The 17,523-nt window shown below is 48.5% G+C and overlaps 1 protein-coding gene across 10 annotated transcripts in view; it reads right to left on the bottom strand.

Annotated features, from left to right (window-relative positions):
* Positions 1-17,523, bottom strand: part of AMPD3 (adenosine monophosphate deaminase 3) — a 44,979-nt gene that overhangs the window by 23,070 nt on the left and 4,386 nt on the right. For 7 of the 10 annotated variants that reach the window (XM_074335991.1, XM_074335992.1, XM_074335990.1 and 4 more), the window contains exons 2-3: positions 11,198-11,423; positions 662-866 (exon numbers count right to left, since the gene is read on the bottom strand). In XM_074335991.1, coding sequence (XP_074192092.1) covers positions 662-866; positions 11,198-11,418 — 426 coding nt within the window. In that variant the 5' untranslated portion in view covers positions 11,419-11,423. Of the gene's footprint in view, positions 1-661; positions 867-11,197; positions 11,481-15,602; positions 15,830-16,580; positions 16,840-17,523 lie in introns of those variants that run through there. The other 3 variants (XM_019729005.2, XM_074335989.1, XM_019729014.2) reach the window with 3 other exon arrangements.

Here is a 17,523-nt window from a genome sequence, read left to right as displayed (position 1 = left end):
GGCACAGTAGTAGACTGGGGGCCAGGAAGATAGAGCCAAACTTAACCCTGGCACTAGCTTAGTGATATTTCTCTTCACAAAGTAAACAATAAAATGCATCACCCAACCAGGTGAAATTAGCACATTTTCAGTGACGGAGTTAACTGACTTGGTGTGGAAATTAGCTTGTTCACTTTCTCATCAAGACTCTCTCTTCCGGATTGGGAGGAGAGCCAATGTTTAAGGATACTGAGCCTAAACACATGGGAAGAGCTGAATCAGCAAACTAGTCAACACCAGGACTTTGAATCCTTTCAACATGTGGAAACACTAAAGGGTCCAAGCCAGCAGCTTCCTCAGTGGGCTGCAGGGACAGAGGACATATGGAACTGACAAGCCACGGCCATGGTATGCCAGCCCGCAGCCCTAGGCCCAAGTCATAGGGAGGGAGCACACCCAAGACAACACACCCATACCCCACAAACTCTGCTAGGACCTTCCTTCTTTTCAGACTCCTGTACCTCACATATGCCGCCTCCCAGACACCCACAAACCGGGCCAGGCTTTAGGGCTGGGCATGACCCCAATGGCCCAAGGGCCCCCCATCCTCTGCATGGGGCACATATAACCCTCACATAGACCCCAGGGGAGCCCACAGAAAGTGGTGTGGGAAATACCTTACCCCGGCACAGTAATCTCCACTGATGGTGACCCGCTGGAACTCAGACACAGTATAGGGCGCTGGCACGGGCTGGGAAGTGGCTTCTTGGAGCACAGGGCTTGTGGGAGACAAGGCTGGACTGGCTGTCGGGAGACCCTTCCAATCTTGCTGTGTTGGCATTTGCAGAGACAGGGACTGGGACCGAATCATCTTGAAACTTTTCTTTCTAAAATCCAAGGACAAGGAAAAGTGGGAGACATCAGTAGCTAATTCGGGTGAGTGATAAGGAGTCTGGTTCTGCAGGTGGCAAGAGAATTTTGCTCTGATTAATCACTGGTGCTGGCCCTACCATTTAGAAGATATAATTACTTATGCCTTCCTCTTACACACGTCTCTTTGCATGAGATATGGAACAGCCCTCCAGATACTCCTTCCTGAGGTCACTAAGAATGGCCTGGGCTATTCTGCACTGCACACAGAGCACTAGAGTAGTCAGTGACTTGGGGACAGAGGGCAGACCATGCTGCAGGGGTCTAATACTGAGGACAGGAGACGCGAGGGTGATGCCAAATCAACCAGCATGCTATCTTCAGATAACCCAAACTTTGAGTCCCAGCAAATCAACAGTTTCAGGAAGGACTATAAACAGGGTCATAGAGAAAAATTACACTGCATTTCACAGAGTTTGAAATTTGGGGCACTGGAGCCAGAAGATATCATGACAATGCACCGATCCTACCTCCTTGTTTCATAAAGGAGTTGAGGTCCCAGAGACAGGAAAGGGCTTACTCAAAGTCACGAGGCAAAGTGGCAGCTAGCCCTCGGCCTCTTCCCTCCCTGGTACCCACTCTAACCAGTCACCCCTGCGGCTCCTTCCTCAAGCCTGACATATGCCCTCCTGGTGGCTTCTGCAAGGCAGGTACAGATCTGTGTCTCTGTTGTGGAAAAGGGATTAATCAGCACCAATTTCAGGTCCCTCTGGACCTGTCACCGTGGCATCAAAAGACTTCACAAACTCTTATAGAAGTGGGCACAAGGTTGGTTGGTCTAAAATGCTACAAGCTCATGCTTATTTGCAAGGCTGATTTGTGAATACTCACCTTCTTCATTAACTAAATAGTAGCATTTCAAGTGACAACACCCCAAGTCCTAGGATCCCCAGGAAGGGAGTTAACAGCTGTAAGATGAGGCCATCACGGAGGCATGTCTTCTTTTGCCTCCAATAAAGCCTAGCCCCTAGCACTGCCACTCAGTGGTGTCCAATGCCAGAAACAAGGTGACTACTTGCCCGACCTTTTGCCAGAGGACCTAGCAGCCTGCTGGGTATTTATTCCACCACAACCAGGGCCTACAGCCACCAGCAAAGGACTTGGCGACCCACCAGATTCCCCTGGACCCCTCCTCTTCTCTAGACACCAGTGACACCTGTAGGGTGTGGAGAAATTGGTTAATCTCTAAAAGGGGATCATGGCTCACAGGAAGCAGCTGTCTTCCTCCTGGCTCTTGGTCAGGTCTCCTCACAAACCCACTGACAACTTCTCAGGAACCACAGTTCCTTCCTCTGTTTACACACCCACCGCTTGCCACAGCTCTCTGGTCCTTATCACTTCTTTGGAGACAAGGCTGTTTACTCCTAGAAAATAGAGGTGGCCCCTTTCCAGGAGTCTGTCTTTGGCCCTGCGTAACAGGTGCACTGGGTTGTTTGGGGAAAAGCCTGAACTCCAGGAGCCTCCGGCCCAGGCATCCCCCAGCTTGCCAGCCATTCATCACACAGAGCTGAGCCAAGGAAGGTGCCAGCTCATATCCGTCCATCATTCCTCAGAGGCAGATTCACCTTGAGCAATGAGATTCTCACTTTGGCACCATTTGGACATTCACACTTGGAGGAAGAGCCATTTCTTTGGGCTCCCTCTCACATTCTGACAGGCTCCATTAGGTCCCCATGAGACTCTGGCTTCTGTGTCACTCACATGCCTGCCAGGTCACTGTTTTTAATCTCTGTGCCAACTTCCCACAGGCCTCAGCAAGTGTCGCCTGAGGGCTGGTCCTGCCAAGCAGAAGCAAGCTGACGTGTTAGGTGAAAAGAACGATAAAAAAAAGCCCCCCACAATCAGAAAGCTGGAAGGCTGCCTGAGCCAACATCCCACTGGGATTGTCCTAGGATTGTCCACATTCTTCTGTCCCAGTGAGGAAGCTGGTGCCCAAAGAATACTCCTTCTTGAAAACACCCATGATGGCTCTAGCCTTGGTCTACAGGTGAGCCTCAGATATCACATGTGAACCTTCAGGGCTGGAGCTCAGACTTTGCCGGCACAAGGTTTAACAGATGGGCCAGCTCCTCCTCAGGGCCCACTCACCTTAGGCAAGGGCCTGAAATAACCAGAGCTAACCACTAAGCTTGTATCTCAAAAATTGGAAAAGGTAAATGGAGCCCAAGGAGAGGGCCCTTTGTTCATTCTCTACTGCTGCGTAACAAATTTCCAGAGCCTGGTGGCTTCAAACACCCATTTATTGGCTCACAGTTCTGTAGGTGAGAAGTGGGAAGGCGTGGGCTCTGTGCTCAGGGTATCGAAAGGCCAACATCTAGATGTTGTCACACTGAGCTCCTATCTGGAGACTCTGAGAGAGAACCCATTCCCAAAATCAGATAAGGTGTTGGCAGAATCCAGTTCCAGTGGCTGGCCATAGACTGAGGTCCCTGATTCCTTGCTGATTCCCAGACAGGGGTCGCTCTCTGATTCTTGCATACAGACCCCTCCATCTTCAAAGCCAGCATGGAGCATGGTTCTGGTGCTCCAAATTTCTCTGACTTCCCTCTCTACAACCAGGCTAGGCAAGCTCCCTGCTCTAAGGGCTCATGTGAGGAGGCCAGGCCCAGCCAGTACCCTCCCTATCTTCAAGCCCGCTTGTCATAAACCACAGCATCATCACAGGAATGACGTCTCGTCAGAGTCAAAGGGTCTGGAGATTAGGGAGGGACATGTCTGGGGGGCCATTTTAGAAATTCCGTCTACCATAGGCCCATATCTAGTGTCCATTCTGTACCACCGAGGTTCAGCCAACACAGGTGAGATCAGCAGCTGTGTGTGTGTGTGTGTGTGTGTGTGTGTGTCCACACACGTCCTTCTTCCCCTCTCAGGGCTGTCTGAAGCTCCACATGTGTCACAATCTTAAAAAGTTACCATGAGCTTTATTTGAATTAGAACCATGGGGTCTTCTGGCTATAAAGGACTTTGCAGACTACACATTCTGACTCACTAAGGCAGCTTTTTCTTGAATAGCTCCAGTGACAGAGAGCTCACTACATTTCTAATTAAGACATCAGCATTCAATCATTATTTCAAAAAACATTTACCAAGCGCCTACTCTGGGCCAGGCCAGTGCTCGGCACATAAACACAAGGTGAATCTACATGAGCAGCTGCCACTGTTAGAAAGCACTTCCTTATGACGGGCCAAGATCTGTCTGTCCACAGTGCCACCTGTTGTACCTCGTGCTAGCCCTTGGGGCACCAGAGTAAGCCAGCTCAGTCTGCCACAGCTGGCACACCCCCTCCTTCCCCTGCTCGCATGTCTACCTGGCAGAAACGCACTCTTGCCAAAGAGCTGGCAGGGTGTGGGGCGGTGAGGACTCGCCTGAGACCCCAAAGGGCCAGAGAGCAGCTTAGTGCTCCCTGAAACGGGCGATCCTCCCGGGCCACTGGGACCTACTTGCCTGACCCGGCTGCCAACACAAGGAGGTGTACAGCATATCTTGGCACCTGTCTGGTGCTGATACAGGAGAGCTAGCATGTCCCTAGGTAGACAGGGAGGTCCCAGGTAGAATAAACAAAAGGCAGCCATATCCTAAAACTTCAGGTTTTGAAATCACTCCTTTGCTCCAGGACATAATGTAACAAGGCCTTGAGGTTAATCATAAAATTCCTTTTGGCCTCACAAACGGAGCTGATCTGATAAAGACTGGGTTACTTTGCTAATTCCTTCAGGATGGGCAAGCAGAACAAACCTGGTAGACGAATTTCATTAGAAGGTGCCAGTTCCCTTCTCAAACAAATTCCCGTCTTCAAACAGCTCCCCTTCCCCAAGCAGGCAAGGGAAGGTATAAAAGTAAGAGCTTTTGCCTCTGTCATGGGGCACGCCCCATTCGGGACCCCCTCCTGCTCGGGAGCTGCAACCTCTTCTCCTGCCTCTAATAAACTATACTCTTTTTAAAACTCTTTGCCTCTCCCTGGTCCGTGTTTCCATTCTTCGGCTTCACGAGACACGATCCCGGCCCGCACTCAGAAACTGCCAGCAGATCCAACATCACCCACATCAGTGCCTCTACCCACTCTACGGTCTTTGGCTGTCCCCGCCATTCATTGTGTCCCCACCTTTACCCTGCCCCACTCCCCAACTCGCCTCAGCTCCTGGGAACCAGGCACCCCAAAACCGTTGATTATAATATTAGATTCATATGCTAAACCCAAGTTAAGAAGCCAGGGCCCTCCTTGCTCTTCTAGAGAACAGCCAGCATCTTCCCAGGAGCTTTCTGAAGGCCACTGCCCTATGTGATCTGTCCAGAGGATTTCCAGGCAGGAAAAGGCACTAGAGCAAACCTTTCCTCAAAGGCTCTCAACTGAGTACAGTGAGTCAGGGGGCCACACATGGACCCCACTCCATTCAATAAACTACCATGAACCAGGCCCTGGGGGTAGACGGGTAGATAAACTATAAGCCCTGACTCCAGCGGCTGACTGGTAATAGCACTGATCACTGGATAGTTCAACAGATTGTCCTCACACGTGGTCAGTGTGACGATACACCCTGGATATTTTGGGATCCCGGAGGAGACACCTAATCCAGACTCGGGGTGGGAGCAGGGGAGCAGGATGGCCAGAGAAGTCTCCTTGCATCATTCCCAGAGGGAGAGAGGAACATTCCAGAAGAGGGAGGCTTGTTTGAACCCCTCCCCCACACACACTCAGATCATTCTAGGAGCCCATGCCCCTCCAGATGAGATACTTCATAGGTTTGAGGCAAGAGTCACAAACCAGCGTGGGTTTTATTAACAACTTGTACCCGCATGTCATTAGGTGGGGCAGGCATTCCCCACTTCCACAGGTTTTCACTGTCACTGATTCACACGAAAGTGAGGATCCCAGGTCTAAGGAGGGGACCAGTTGTGGAGCTGACACCTACTCTGTGACTCAGACCAGAAGTCCCACCCTATCCGGAAAGGAGAAGGCGGACCATGCTGCATGCTGCTGCCTGGGGAACCTACAGGTGGGTATGCTCAGGGCGCTGGGGCCCCACGGAGAGCACTTTTCTACATGCACCAAGTGACCTGTGGCCTGACCAAGTAGGTATAGCTTTGATTTACATACCTGAAGCCCAACAGGTGTAAAGATTCACAACCTCAACCCCTCTCTCCTTTCACTGCTCCCTGACAACCTGCCCTCACCTATGGCTGTCGTCCCTCCCCTCCCTCCTGAGCAAAGGTAGGTCTCCATTCCCTGCCTCCTCCGCTCTCCTTTTCCCCAGTCCTTCCCAACTGCCCCTCCTCCCAAAAGATCCCAGAGGTCAAAACGATATACAATCTTCACCACCTTTTAAATGAACTCTTAAACTTTGTATTCTTAACATGGAAAGAAGATGAATTGAGTTTCAATGAAGCTCCTTTGTCAACGGCCCTGAAGAAACAAGTTACTACCTCTGATTTCGTAAAATAAAATGATGTAACAACACTAGCTGTGCTATGCTCAACAGATAACAAATATCTGTTTATCTACTTTACTCAATACATTCTCAAGGAAGTAGCTGTTCTGGGGAGCTACATTTTTCAGGAAAAGTCTGTCCCCTTTATACCCTAATTTTAAAAAAGACCAACTCTGGTGTGGGTTTTTAAAATGAAAATCGTAATTCCTGTATCTTAATCAGAGCATACTCAACACAATCTAGGTCCTCTCCGTAACTCAGAGTCGTCATTGTGTCACATGACCGGTGTCTTCCAGGTATTTTGCCCTGAGACTGCAGTGCTTAGAATTCTTCATCTGCTCTTGGTAATTATTCTGCTTTCTCCCTCACTGTTGACTATCACATAATAACAATAACCAAAACAGGAACACTAATGATATTCCAAGCACTGTGCTAAGTACTCATGCATATTAGCTCATCTAATCCTCACAAGATAGGTCCTTTTATGCAGATCAGGAAACCGGCTCCTGCAGTTAGGAGCCTTGCCCTGGGCAGCAACATAGTAAGACATAGGGCTGTCATTTGAACCCAGTGATCTGGCTCCAAAGCCCGGACTCAATCACCACACATCACTCCTGTGACCCTGCATCCTCTAGAAGTCCCTCTCCCCACTTCTAATTTGCTTCCTTAAATCTGTCACAGGATAAGAAACAAGATAACCAAGTTTATCAGAACTCTGTATAAAGGAAGAATAAACAGGAGATGGGATCGGAGTATTGGGGGGATGACAGCTAAAAGGTATGTGGTTTCTTTGGGGGATGATAAAAATGTCCTGAAATTGATTGTGGTGATGGTTGTACAACTCTGCATATATAATAAAACCATCGAATTGTACACTTTAAATGGGAGGATTATATGATATGTGAATTATATCTCAAGAAAGCTGTTTAAAAAGAAAAAGAAATAGGAGAGGCAGGGGAGCACAATGTGCATTTTGATTGCTCAGAAATTTTTCATGTGGTTGTCAATGTTGGCTGAGTTCCAACTATGTACTTTCGTAAAATAAGTAATATGGTAAGATTTACAAAAGGGAGCTTCTGGGTACCACCAGCCTTTTCCTGACTTCTTGTCTTTGCCTCCTGCCTTTGATTCCATAGACAGTCTACCCCTCACTCTCACCTTGAGCCACCCCTGCATCCCAGTAAGAGACCTGGACAATGTCATCTTCCTAAGAAGGCAGGGCCCTGTAGCAAGCTGTCCCTGCTGACTTGCTATTTGGGGCCTAGCCTGCAAAATGAGTGATTCTCCAAGCAGCCTGGAGCACTGGCTCCGTGGACTGGCCCCCAAACCTGGAAGGGTGATGTCTGGGCCCAGCTCAGCTCTTACAGGTACTGGAATCCTACACAGCAAGCCGCCATGTTTTAGGTGCTCACCTTTCTTATTCACAGACCAAGTTCTCCTTTTTTGTAAGAAGCTGTTTTACTTCCTGGCTCTAGCTTGTGCATTTACAGTAGACCCAGAATTGTCTTTCTTTCTTTAAAAAAAATAATAATAATAAGAGAGAAAAAGGAAATGGTTGTAAAGAAAAACTTTCTCCAAGCATCAGGAGTATTCAGGCTTGTCAGAGTAATCAGGCAGAGGAAGGGCCGTTTCCAAACTGGAAGCCCCATTTCATGCCACAGTTTGAAACACAAATCCACACACTCTGCATATCTGGAGACCTGCTACTGGCTCCAGGCCGGTGGGCTCCTTGCAGGAAGGCTCCATATCACGACATTTATATTCCAGAATGTCAGGGAGGAGCCAGAGATAAAAAGGAAGCTGGGGAGGGTTCCTGCATGAAACTGTCCACATCTGAATAATATTTGCATAATGGTGCCTCTACTAAGCAGTGAAGTTGAAAGACAAAATTGGGGGTGCACAGCCCCAGAGGACACTGGGATATCTGACAGGTAATCCAGGGACCAGACTGTCCTTTGGCAGAAAAGAAGCCAGTAGGCAGTGGGGAGTTTGGCCCAGCTGCCCTCCATTTCATTCAGAAGTCGGCAATTACATATCCTGGGGAGTAGCCCCAATGACATGCCAGTGTCTAGAGATGAAACTAAAGACTCCACCCCTGACTGATAACAGTCAAAGAGTAGGGTTCTAGATTCAAAAGACTTGCGTTTTAGTCCCTGCTCTGTCACTTACTTACTACGTGTCCTAGTGCAAGTTAATTTAAATTCTTGGAGCTGTAGTTTCCTAATCTGCAAAATCAAGATCATGAGAATATGCACCCACTTGATAAGCTTGAGGTGGCTACTAAAGAACAAAAGCAAACTGCACAGCCCAGCTCTTAGCCCACAGTAAGCAGTAGCTGTTTCCGCTGCCCATCTCCCACAGCAGGAAGGTGAACAGGTAACATTTACATGGGGCTGAGACCCAGGCATTGTTCTAAGCCTATACATATGTTCATTCTCCTATTCCTCACAACACCCATGAAAGTAGTCACTATTACCATCCCCACTGTATAGATGAGAGATTTCCGAATTTGCCCAAGGTCACAGAGCACAGTAAAGAGTGGCAGAAAAACGATGGTCCAGGGAGCTGTGGCCACCCTGATGTAGTATTTGTGGTAGGAGTGGAGAAGTAGGATGTCTTTCCTCTGCCATGTATCCACTGCCCACTAAGTCCTGGGCTGGATCCTGGGGGTAGAGTGGGAGCCAGATACCATCTGCAAGGAGCTTCCAGTCAAAAGGGGAGGATGGAGGCAAACTAAGACCACCACAACCTACTAAGTAGGGACAGAACAAAATCTCTGCAGAGGAATTTCTTGAAGCCACGGAGTACCATTTGGACTTAAAGAAAGAAGGCTTTCATTTTGCCATGAGGCTTGGGCATTGATAAGAAGAGCACAATCTCTTTTTGTAGATGTCAGGCCCAGTGTTGCTCTGTCATGGAAACTGGCCTCAGAAACCTCTTACTCCTGGTAATAAAAAAAAAATGCCAGGACTCCATCTCTTCTCATTATAAGACTCTCAAATGCTCACTTCATAAGACACAGAAGGTCCTGCAGACCAGTGAGTTCATAAAGTCGCCCTCTGCTAAGCCAGTGCGGTGCGGGCAAAGGGCTCTACAGTCATGCTCTTCTTTACCCACCAGGAATGACCTGGGTAATTGCCACCCCACCTCACCCAGCACAAGGCTGGCACTCAGTTGGCTGATGGCACCAATGACTCTTCAGTTCATGGGCTCACAGCCCCTCAGAGGAAGGAAAGCACTTATTGTATGGACGGTGAAGCTCTGTTCTTGCCTTTATACCAGTCGGCAACTTTTTACTTCTTTCCCCAAAAAAGCTAAGGAAAAAACTTCTATGCTACCAAGAAAGGAAAGGAACTGCCTTTAAACATAAGGAGATACCTTAGGAAGAGCCTGATCGCTGACTGGTCGCAAAGAAGGCTCCAGGTCCCCTACATTAGCTATTGAGGTCTGCAGTGTGCTGGCCAGGCAGGCACCCAGCTAGAACCCCACTAGACACCTCCTCAAAGCTCTTTTACTCTTTAATTCTGTTCTCCCAGGTGAGATAAACTGGGAAAGGGTGAGGGCTTCCCATTGCACTTGGACAAAGATCCAAACTTCTTATCACGGAGCACAAGGCCAGTGTGATCTGATGCCTGCGCTCATGGCACTTACCCTTTTAACCACATCTCCACCTCACATGAGCCTCCTTGAATATAGAGAGGACCTTTTTCCTGGCTCCTCTCCCTGTAAGGCTCTCACCCAGCTCTACACGTGGCTAGCTCCTCTACACCCTTTAAGTATCTATTACAATGTCACCTCCTCCAATTGACCTTCCCTAAACACCCAGTCTGAGAAAGGACTATCCATGCCCCCCCACTAACCCCCTCACCCCTCCTTCTCGCTCCCTCTCAATTCCTTATTCATCTCCTTCATAGCACCTGTGCTATGTGCCTGTTTATCCTCAGATCCACTCCCCACCCTCTCCTGTGTTTCCAGCTATGTGTCAGTTGGCTTCTGGCTAGGTTTGGCCAAGGGACACCACTGGGGGAAACCGGAAGGTGCCAAAAGGATTAAAGGCGGGCATCTCCTGCCTCTGTCTCTGCCTTGGGAGGTATCTCTGTAGCTGCTGCTTTACCTCCTCGGCTCCAGTGTCTATTGAAAAGGCTACCACAGTTCCAACTTCTCCACCCTGGGCTTCAGCAACACCACCTCTTTCCATTGTCTCTCAGCTCAGGCTGGTAACTCCTTCCTACTGTGTCTAATCTCTGGCTTCCTTTCTCCCCTGCTTGTCTTCTCAGTTCTCCACCACCAACCAAAGCCCTGCATTAAAATCCCATTTCCAGTACTCAAAATGGTTTTGTTTTTCTGACTGATAACAGCACTTATCATAACTTGTCATTTTTAAATTAATTTGTCCAGTTACTTAATTACTGTCTAGACCAGCTATAAGCTCTACAGGGCAGGGACTGCATCTGTCTTGTTCATTATTGCATCCTCAGTGCCCCAAACAGCACCTAGTAAATAGTAAGCTGAATTCATTAATAATGCAAATTACTTGTCAAGTGATGAAAAGAAGGAAAACTGAGGTTTCCCAAGAAATCCTCAAATTTCCAAAAGAGAAAATGGAAATGTCATTTGGAAATGGTATGTGTTTCTGCACATGATTTGTTGTTAAAACAGGAACAGGGAGAAAGTGGGTTTTTGATTGTTTCAACCAAACAGAGGCACCAAAACATCCTTCAATAAGTGGTGAATGAAGTGGTCTTGGTTAAGAAACAAACCCAGCCCCCAGGGATAAGCCAGTTCCCATGAGGCACTTCATCTCAGGACGCATGCCCACAGTCTACCTGGGTCACATGACAGCTGAGGTGTGGGGACAAACCTTTTTGCAGTCTCCACAGACTTCTGCTCCGCCAGCTCCTTCTGCAGCTCTCTCTCCTTGGCCTCCTTCTGCCCGATGGGGCAGTCCTCGGGGACAGTGAAGAGGGATAAGGCATCTTTGCTGTCCTCTTCTCGGAGAACTTTAGCAAACACTTTCTCAGCCAGGAGCCGGACTTGCTCATCCACCTCAGAGATGTTCAGCTTGGGGAATTGGCGTGGCATCTCGGCTGGCAGAAAAAGAACGAGTATTAACCTTCAGGAATTACTGGATGGCCCGAGTCATCCTGTGGGAGAGGAGAGGATACTGAAATAAAGGCCAGGCACCCCTGGTCCGTGGAGGTCAGCTGTCTACTCAGGAATTCCCCAGACCAAACCCAGCATGCCAATTTTAAAACTAGCTCAACAAGTAATTGGATGTGAAGAGTGGAGGGCCACTTACATTTCATGAGAAAGCAAGTGTCCAGAATCAACGAATGAACTGTCCAACTAAGTGTGCTTCCACTTGCCTGAACTCAGGAAATCTGCAGCACACCGGCAGCCCTACCTTTCCCGACTTTGTTTCCATGATGGAGAAGGGAGCGTTCAGACTCCTCCCCCTGCAGACTACCAGGAAGCCATTCCAGGTACAGCAATAACCAAACCTCACTCCCACTGCACAGAGGGGAAGACCAAAGCCCGAAGGGTTTAATGATTAACTTAAGGTCCCATGAGATGACAGCAGAGCGCTGGGGAATTCAGGGTTGCATTCTTTATCACATAAAACAAGGCTTTTTGCTGAAAAGAAAAAACCTGTGATCCTGGTTCCACTATCTCCAAAACCCTCTGGAACGTCTAACAAGACACAGCAAATAAAATACAGTAGTCCTCCCTTATCCCACAGGGGATATGTTTCAAGACCCCCAGTGGATGCCTGAAACCCCAGATGGTACCGAACCTTATATATGCTATGATTTTTCCTATACATACATACCTATGATAAAGTTTAATTTATAAATTAGGCATAGTAAGAGATTAACAACAATAACTAATAATAAAATAGAGTAATTATGATAAGATAGTGTAATGAAAGTTATATGAATGGCTTGGGGCCATTATGAAGTAAAACAAGGTTGACTTGTACATAAGCACTGCGGGGCCATCTGATAATGGAGACAGCTAAGTGACTAAGGGGTGGGTGGCATACACAGCATGGATTGATACGCAGGACAAAGGGATAACTCATATCCTGGGTGGGACAGAACAAACAGGCACAAGATTTCATCACACAAGTCAGAATGGTGGGCAATTTAAAACTGATGTTTACTTCCAGAATTCTCCATTTAATATTTTTATACTGCAGTCATCCACGGGTTAGTGAAACCACAGAAAGTGAAACTACAGATAAGAGGGGATGACTAGACTATACAGGTTTGGGGACAAGGATACTCTTTGCCTTCCAGAGCCCAGCTGAAAACTCACTTCCTCCAAGCAGCTTGCCTTAGCCACTTCTCTGCGTACTAGTTCCTTAGTATCGGTAGCTGCCCAATCACCTGGTTGGCTCCTTTATGTTCTGTTTTTCTTTCTTTCAATGCTTACATAGCACTTACTAAGTACACTCTGCCACACTCTTTATACTTCCTAACTCCGTTAATCCTGTTATTCCCATTTTACAAATGCCAAGGTGAAGGCACAGAGAGCTCCCTTCCCAGAGTCACACTTTTAGTCAGTGGGCAAAGACCTGTGCTGTTCTCAGCCTTGGCTCCCCTATCCTGTTTCTCTCTGAGCCTCTGCTCAAGGATTTGAACCCAGCACCTGGTTCCCGCAGCTGTACTCTTAACTGTTATGCTGTGCTGCTTCTCTTTGTCTATCTGGGTGTCAAGGCAGCTCTCCCACTGCCCCTAGCGTCACACTTATGGAAGTGGTGCATCCTTTCAACAGCCATCCCACCAAGAGTGGCTCTGGAAGAAGAGTTTCCTGTCCAGCTATTACCACGGTTTCTTTAAAGAAGGCTTAAAGAGAGAAGTGGTTTTGTCAGACCAGCCAATGAGGATGAATGTGAGACAGTGCCCAGTTGCTATCTGGCCCGGAGAGGAAGCGATCACAGGGGAGGAGGGACTCACTGAGTAACCGTGGGACAGTCCTCTGCACCTCGCCACTGTCTCTGCTGTGAGATAAAGGCACTGGATGGACTGGCTGGTCCCCAAGGCCATCTCAGTTCTAAGAGCCATAATTCTAGGTACCAGAGAGGTTTCCTGTGCCTACGAGACTTGCTGCTCGGGTCTTCTCTGCGGCACATGGGTCTAATTCATGACACAGACAGGAAGGAGGAAAGCAAGCTAGTAACGGACAGTCAGAGAACATCTATGGGCCCCTTGATTATGAAAACAATTTCCTCCTTCTCTCCACACCAAGGACCCTGCCTTTCCAGGGTCTCTCTGACCCTCAGGGGGGTCGAGGAGGAGGGAGCTGGTTCAGACAGAGGTATTTTAACACGCAACTGTGCCAATCTCTGGCGGCAGAGAGCAAGATGAGAGCAAAGGCCTATCCTGCAAAGAGAAAGAGGAACAGAGCTGACGAGATTGCCACGTCCTGATAGCAGAGAGAAGAGGAAGCTGGAAACCATCAGAGCAAAGGCTGGGAGAAGGTGACAGAGAAGAAAAATGAAGAGAAAGACAAAGAACTAGACCCAGGAGGAGTTGTTAGGTCAGAACAAAGCTGGACCTCCACCCCCCAACTCTAAGGTCTAGGGCAACATTCCAAAACCTGACAGGCAGCTCAGAAGTAGATATCCAATAGGCCCCAGGCAAGGGGTAGCAAATGCCACAAAGAAACCATACCATTTGACAGAGTAAACCCACTTCTGGAAATTGCTTCTAAGAAAAGAATTTGAAGGAAGGAAAAGGCACAATGATGTTTACATGTACTCTTTATATAAATAGCTTTAAAATGTCCAAATTATACTCGCTTGAAAAAAATTGTTAAGCAACCCGAATTATGACAGTGCAATTCCATAAAAAAATATCCTGCGAAATAACAGTAAGTGAAAAAATTAATACATAAAACTGTACCCATGCTTTGATTACGATGATAGAAAACATATCCCCTTATGGACAAGGGTTGTAAGAGAGACACACACTCAAATGACCAGATGGCAGGATTGCCTGTGAGGGAGACAATAGCGGATTCTGACCATTAATGCTGCTGTAATGTCATTTTAACAAATACAGAGGAGACAGAAAGAAAATGAAGAGACGGAAGAGTTTATAAAAAGAGAGAAAAACAGGAAAACAAATCAAACTTGCACATCCCAGGTTTTGGCAGTTAGAGTCCTCACCCACCTAACCCACACCAGAGAGGCCAGTCCAAAGGGAATGACATCACTGACACCCATCTCTGCATTAGCTCTTGCCCTGGATGGAAGCTGCTCACCAGCACCTTCCTACCTCTTACCTCTTCCCCTCAAACCACACACAGGCCTGACCCAGCTACACCCCTCTAGGCCCCAAAGTGGGCATTTGGAAGCATCCTTTGTTTCTGAGGTCCTGCCTTGTTTTTCCATGACACACGTTTAGTTTGCTCAAGTGAACTAAGCATACTTCTCAGGATGTATCTTTCCACAAAAGATCTTCCTTTTTCTTTAGCTTAAATAGCTTAAATTAGCCTTTTTGAAACTGGGTGCCATGAGAAGTCGATACCTGTTGCTGATGATAAAACAGCTCCTGTGGTCAGTTACGAGTGAGCTGCTGCATTCCAAAGTCCCTCACCCAGACTCACAAGGCACATCAAAGACTCAAGGGTCACAGAGTAGCATTGCCCCAAAGACCTATTTCTTTTTATAGAACCCATACGAATTTCCTGCAGGACTACTACCCATGTCTTAAATAATTGGTGAAAACTTCACTCCATGCCTTAGTGTGGACCCAGTAACCCAGCCTTGGTGCTAGGCTAAGTCAGCGGGCCTTAGGAGCCTCCTGTACACTTGCTGTCTTCTGGACATCCTTGGCAGACAGAGCCCACCTGCCAACTCCTCCCTCCATTGCTTGTCTCTCTTCTCAAACCTACAGACACCGGCCAGGCCAGCCGAGGAAAGCCCACTCTGCAGATGTGACGCACAGCTTCAGCTTCAGCTGCTTGTTCAAGCCTGGCTTTCAACTGTCAGCTGGAGCGAGCAGGCTTGGGAGGCTCAACTATGAATTTACCAGCATACAGCTCATCTCTTCGTTATATACAACACCCTCCAATGTGTGTTGTGGAAGTGTTCCAAAGTTAGAAAGCTGTAAAATGCCACCAAATTCAACAAACTGACTGTTCATGGCACCACAGCCCCTCTAGAAAGGAAGCATAGTGGCACTGAAATCCCGTCCTTCTACAAATGAAGCTTTTCCTGCTCTTGCCAGACTCCCATTGTCAGAACCCACAACACAGACCTGACGCTGGTGCTGGCGTTTCCATGGCTGCTCCTCAGGATGCCACACAGGCAATGCACTGGGGCCAGGGGGTGCGTGCTGCCCGGGAGGCTGAGCTGAGTCAGTGTTAACTGCAGCTAGCTGGGTCCTGTCGCTGCTGGGGTGGGAGGTCTCTACTTTGCATATCTGTGAGCAGTCTTGAGCAAGAGCAGGAAAAGTCTGGGCTGGAAATTCTCCCGTGAATATGAAATGGAAGTGGAAAATTTCCAACAGTCCTAAAGGGCCCAGGTTATGCCAGTTACCCACGGCTGCTGCATCCTGAATGCAGTGTCCTGGCCCTATTCACAGCCATCTCCAGAGCAGGAAACTAAAAACGCTGCTGCCCCAACGCAACCGTCCATTCAGTCTTCCTGGCCAATCACAGAAGCATGGCCTCCCTCTAACGTCCAGACCCCTGCTGAAAGCTGAGCCACAATGTGTGATATCATCACCTTTGCTGCTTCCGATTTGAATCCCACGTCAGGCTTGACATGGTGATAGGGTTCATCTGACCACAGGGATTTGTCTACAGCACCACCTGCCCTGCCTCCCCTCACAAGGTCCCCCACCCCCAAGCAACCCTCCTGAGGGCACCCCAGGACTGGCAGGGGGAGCACTGAGCCAAGTTGCCAGTATGAGCTCCACCCTCCCCATCTCCTCCAAAGGCAGGAACAACCGTGAACCGCTCCCTCCTTTCCCAGGAAAGGACAGACTCAGAGAGAGGAGGCACTGAAGCAGCAGCAGGCTAGAGTGAAAAGCTGGCATGCCTTATTCCACCCCTTCTTTTCTTGCCCCAAAGAAGCTGCATATCACAGGGGACTGGGCAGCCTGCCAAGCACTACCAGAGTACGACTGCGTACAAGTACACACACACACACACACACACACACACACACACACACACACAGGAAGTATGTCATGCCTGACACACCTGAGCCCATTGCCCCACCCTCTCCTTACTGCCGCTCACGACTCCCACATGGGCCTCCAGCTCTGAGAAAACTCCTGAGCCTTGGCTGGATTCAGTCACACTGCCGCCAGCAGCTGCTGCTCCCACTGGGGAAGGTGGAGCTGCCGCCAGTGACCCACAGAAGCAGTCCTCTAAGAGCAAGTAGGGTAGATTAAAACTATCTCAGGGCGCAAAGCTCCACTCTTCATCTGCCCTGTAGAAGAAGGACAGCCCTGTGTGAGAAGGCACAGTCAGACGCACGGCCTCCCAGTGACTTAGACAGGTGGTATGGGTCTGGGAAATAACCGTGAGCAAAATGGTTATTTCTGTGGTGCTGTTGAAATCCTGGGGAGAAGAGCACAGAAAGGACGGGTCAGTTGTTTACTGGGAGGCTGCCTCTAGCCCTGATTTGAGGCTGAGTCACCTCGTCATGTCCAATCGCGAGGTTGTGCCTTCCTGAGACCACATAATAATTCCTGTGTGTACAGAGCAGGATTGCAGGGTTGACACATGATCCTTGGGCCACTGCTGGGCTTTAGCTACCCAGAGATTATGACCCACCTGGCCTCACAGCTGTTTCATAAACAGCGCAACCAGCAGGCTACAAACAACCTAGACGGGGGGTGGGGGGATGGGGTGGGGGGGTAATATTTATTCATTAAATACTTAAGAAAGACTTAAAATATAGAGCAAAACAAATCCCAAGACCTTAGTACTATTCTGCCAGAAATGAGAACGTATGATTTCTTCTGCTGGTATGTTTGGGGGAAGGGGGGATGAAGGAGGCTGCAATGGGAACATCCTAGCCCATGCATCTGAGAACCTACCTGGAACCAACACATTCAGGGAATTTCATTCTGCATGCAGCTTGAACCAGATTGAGGATAGCCCTAGTCTAAACATGCATTTCCCAAAGTATAGTCTTAGAACGTCAAAGGTTAGAAGGCTTGGAAA

Source organism: Rhinolophus sinicus, linkage group LG06, assembly GCF_036562045.2.
Source record: "Rhinolophus sinicus isolate RSC01 linkage group LG06, ASM3656204v1, whole genome shotgun sequence".
Classification (NCBI taxonomy): Eukaryota; Metazoa; Chordata; class Mammalia; order Chiroptera; family Rhinolophidae; genus Rhinolophus; species Rhinolophus sinicus.
The sequence above is the reverse complement of the archived record's forward strand: the minus strand, read 5'-3'. Positions and strand labels throughout refer to the sequence as shown.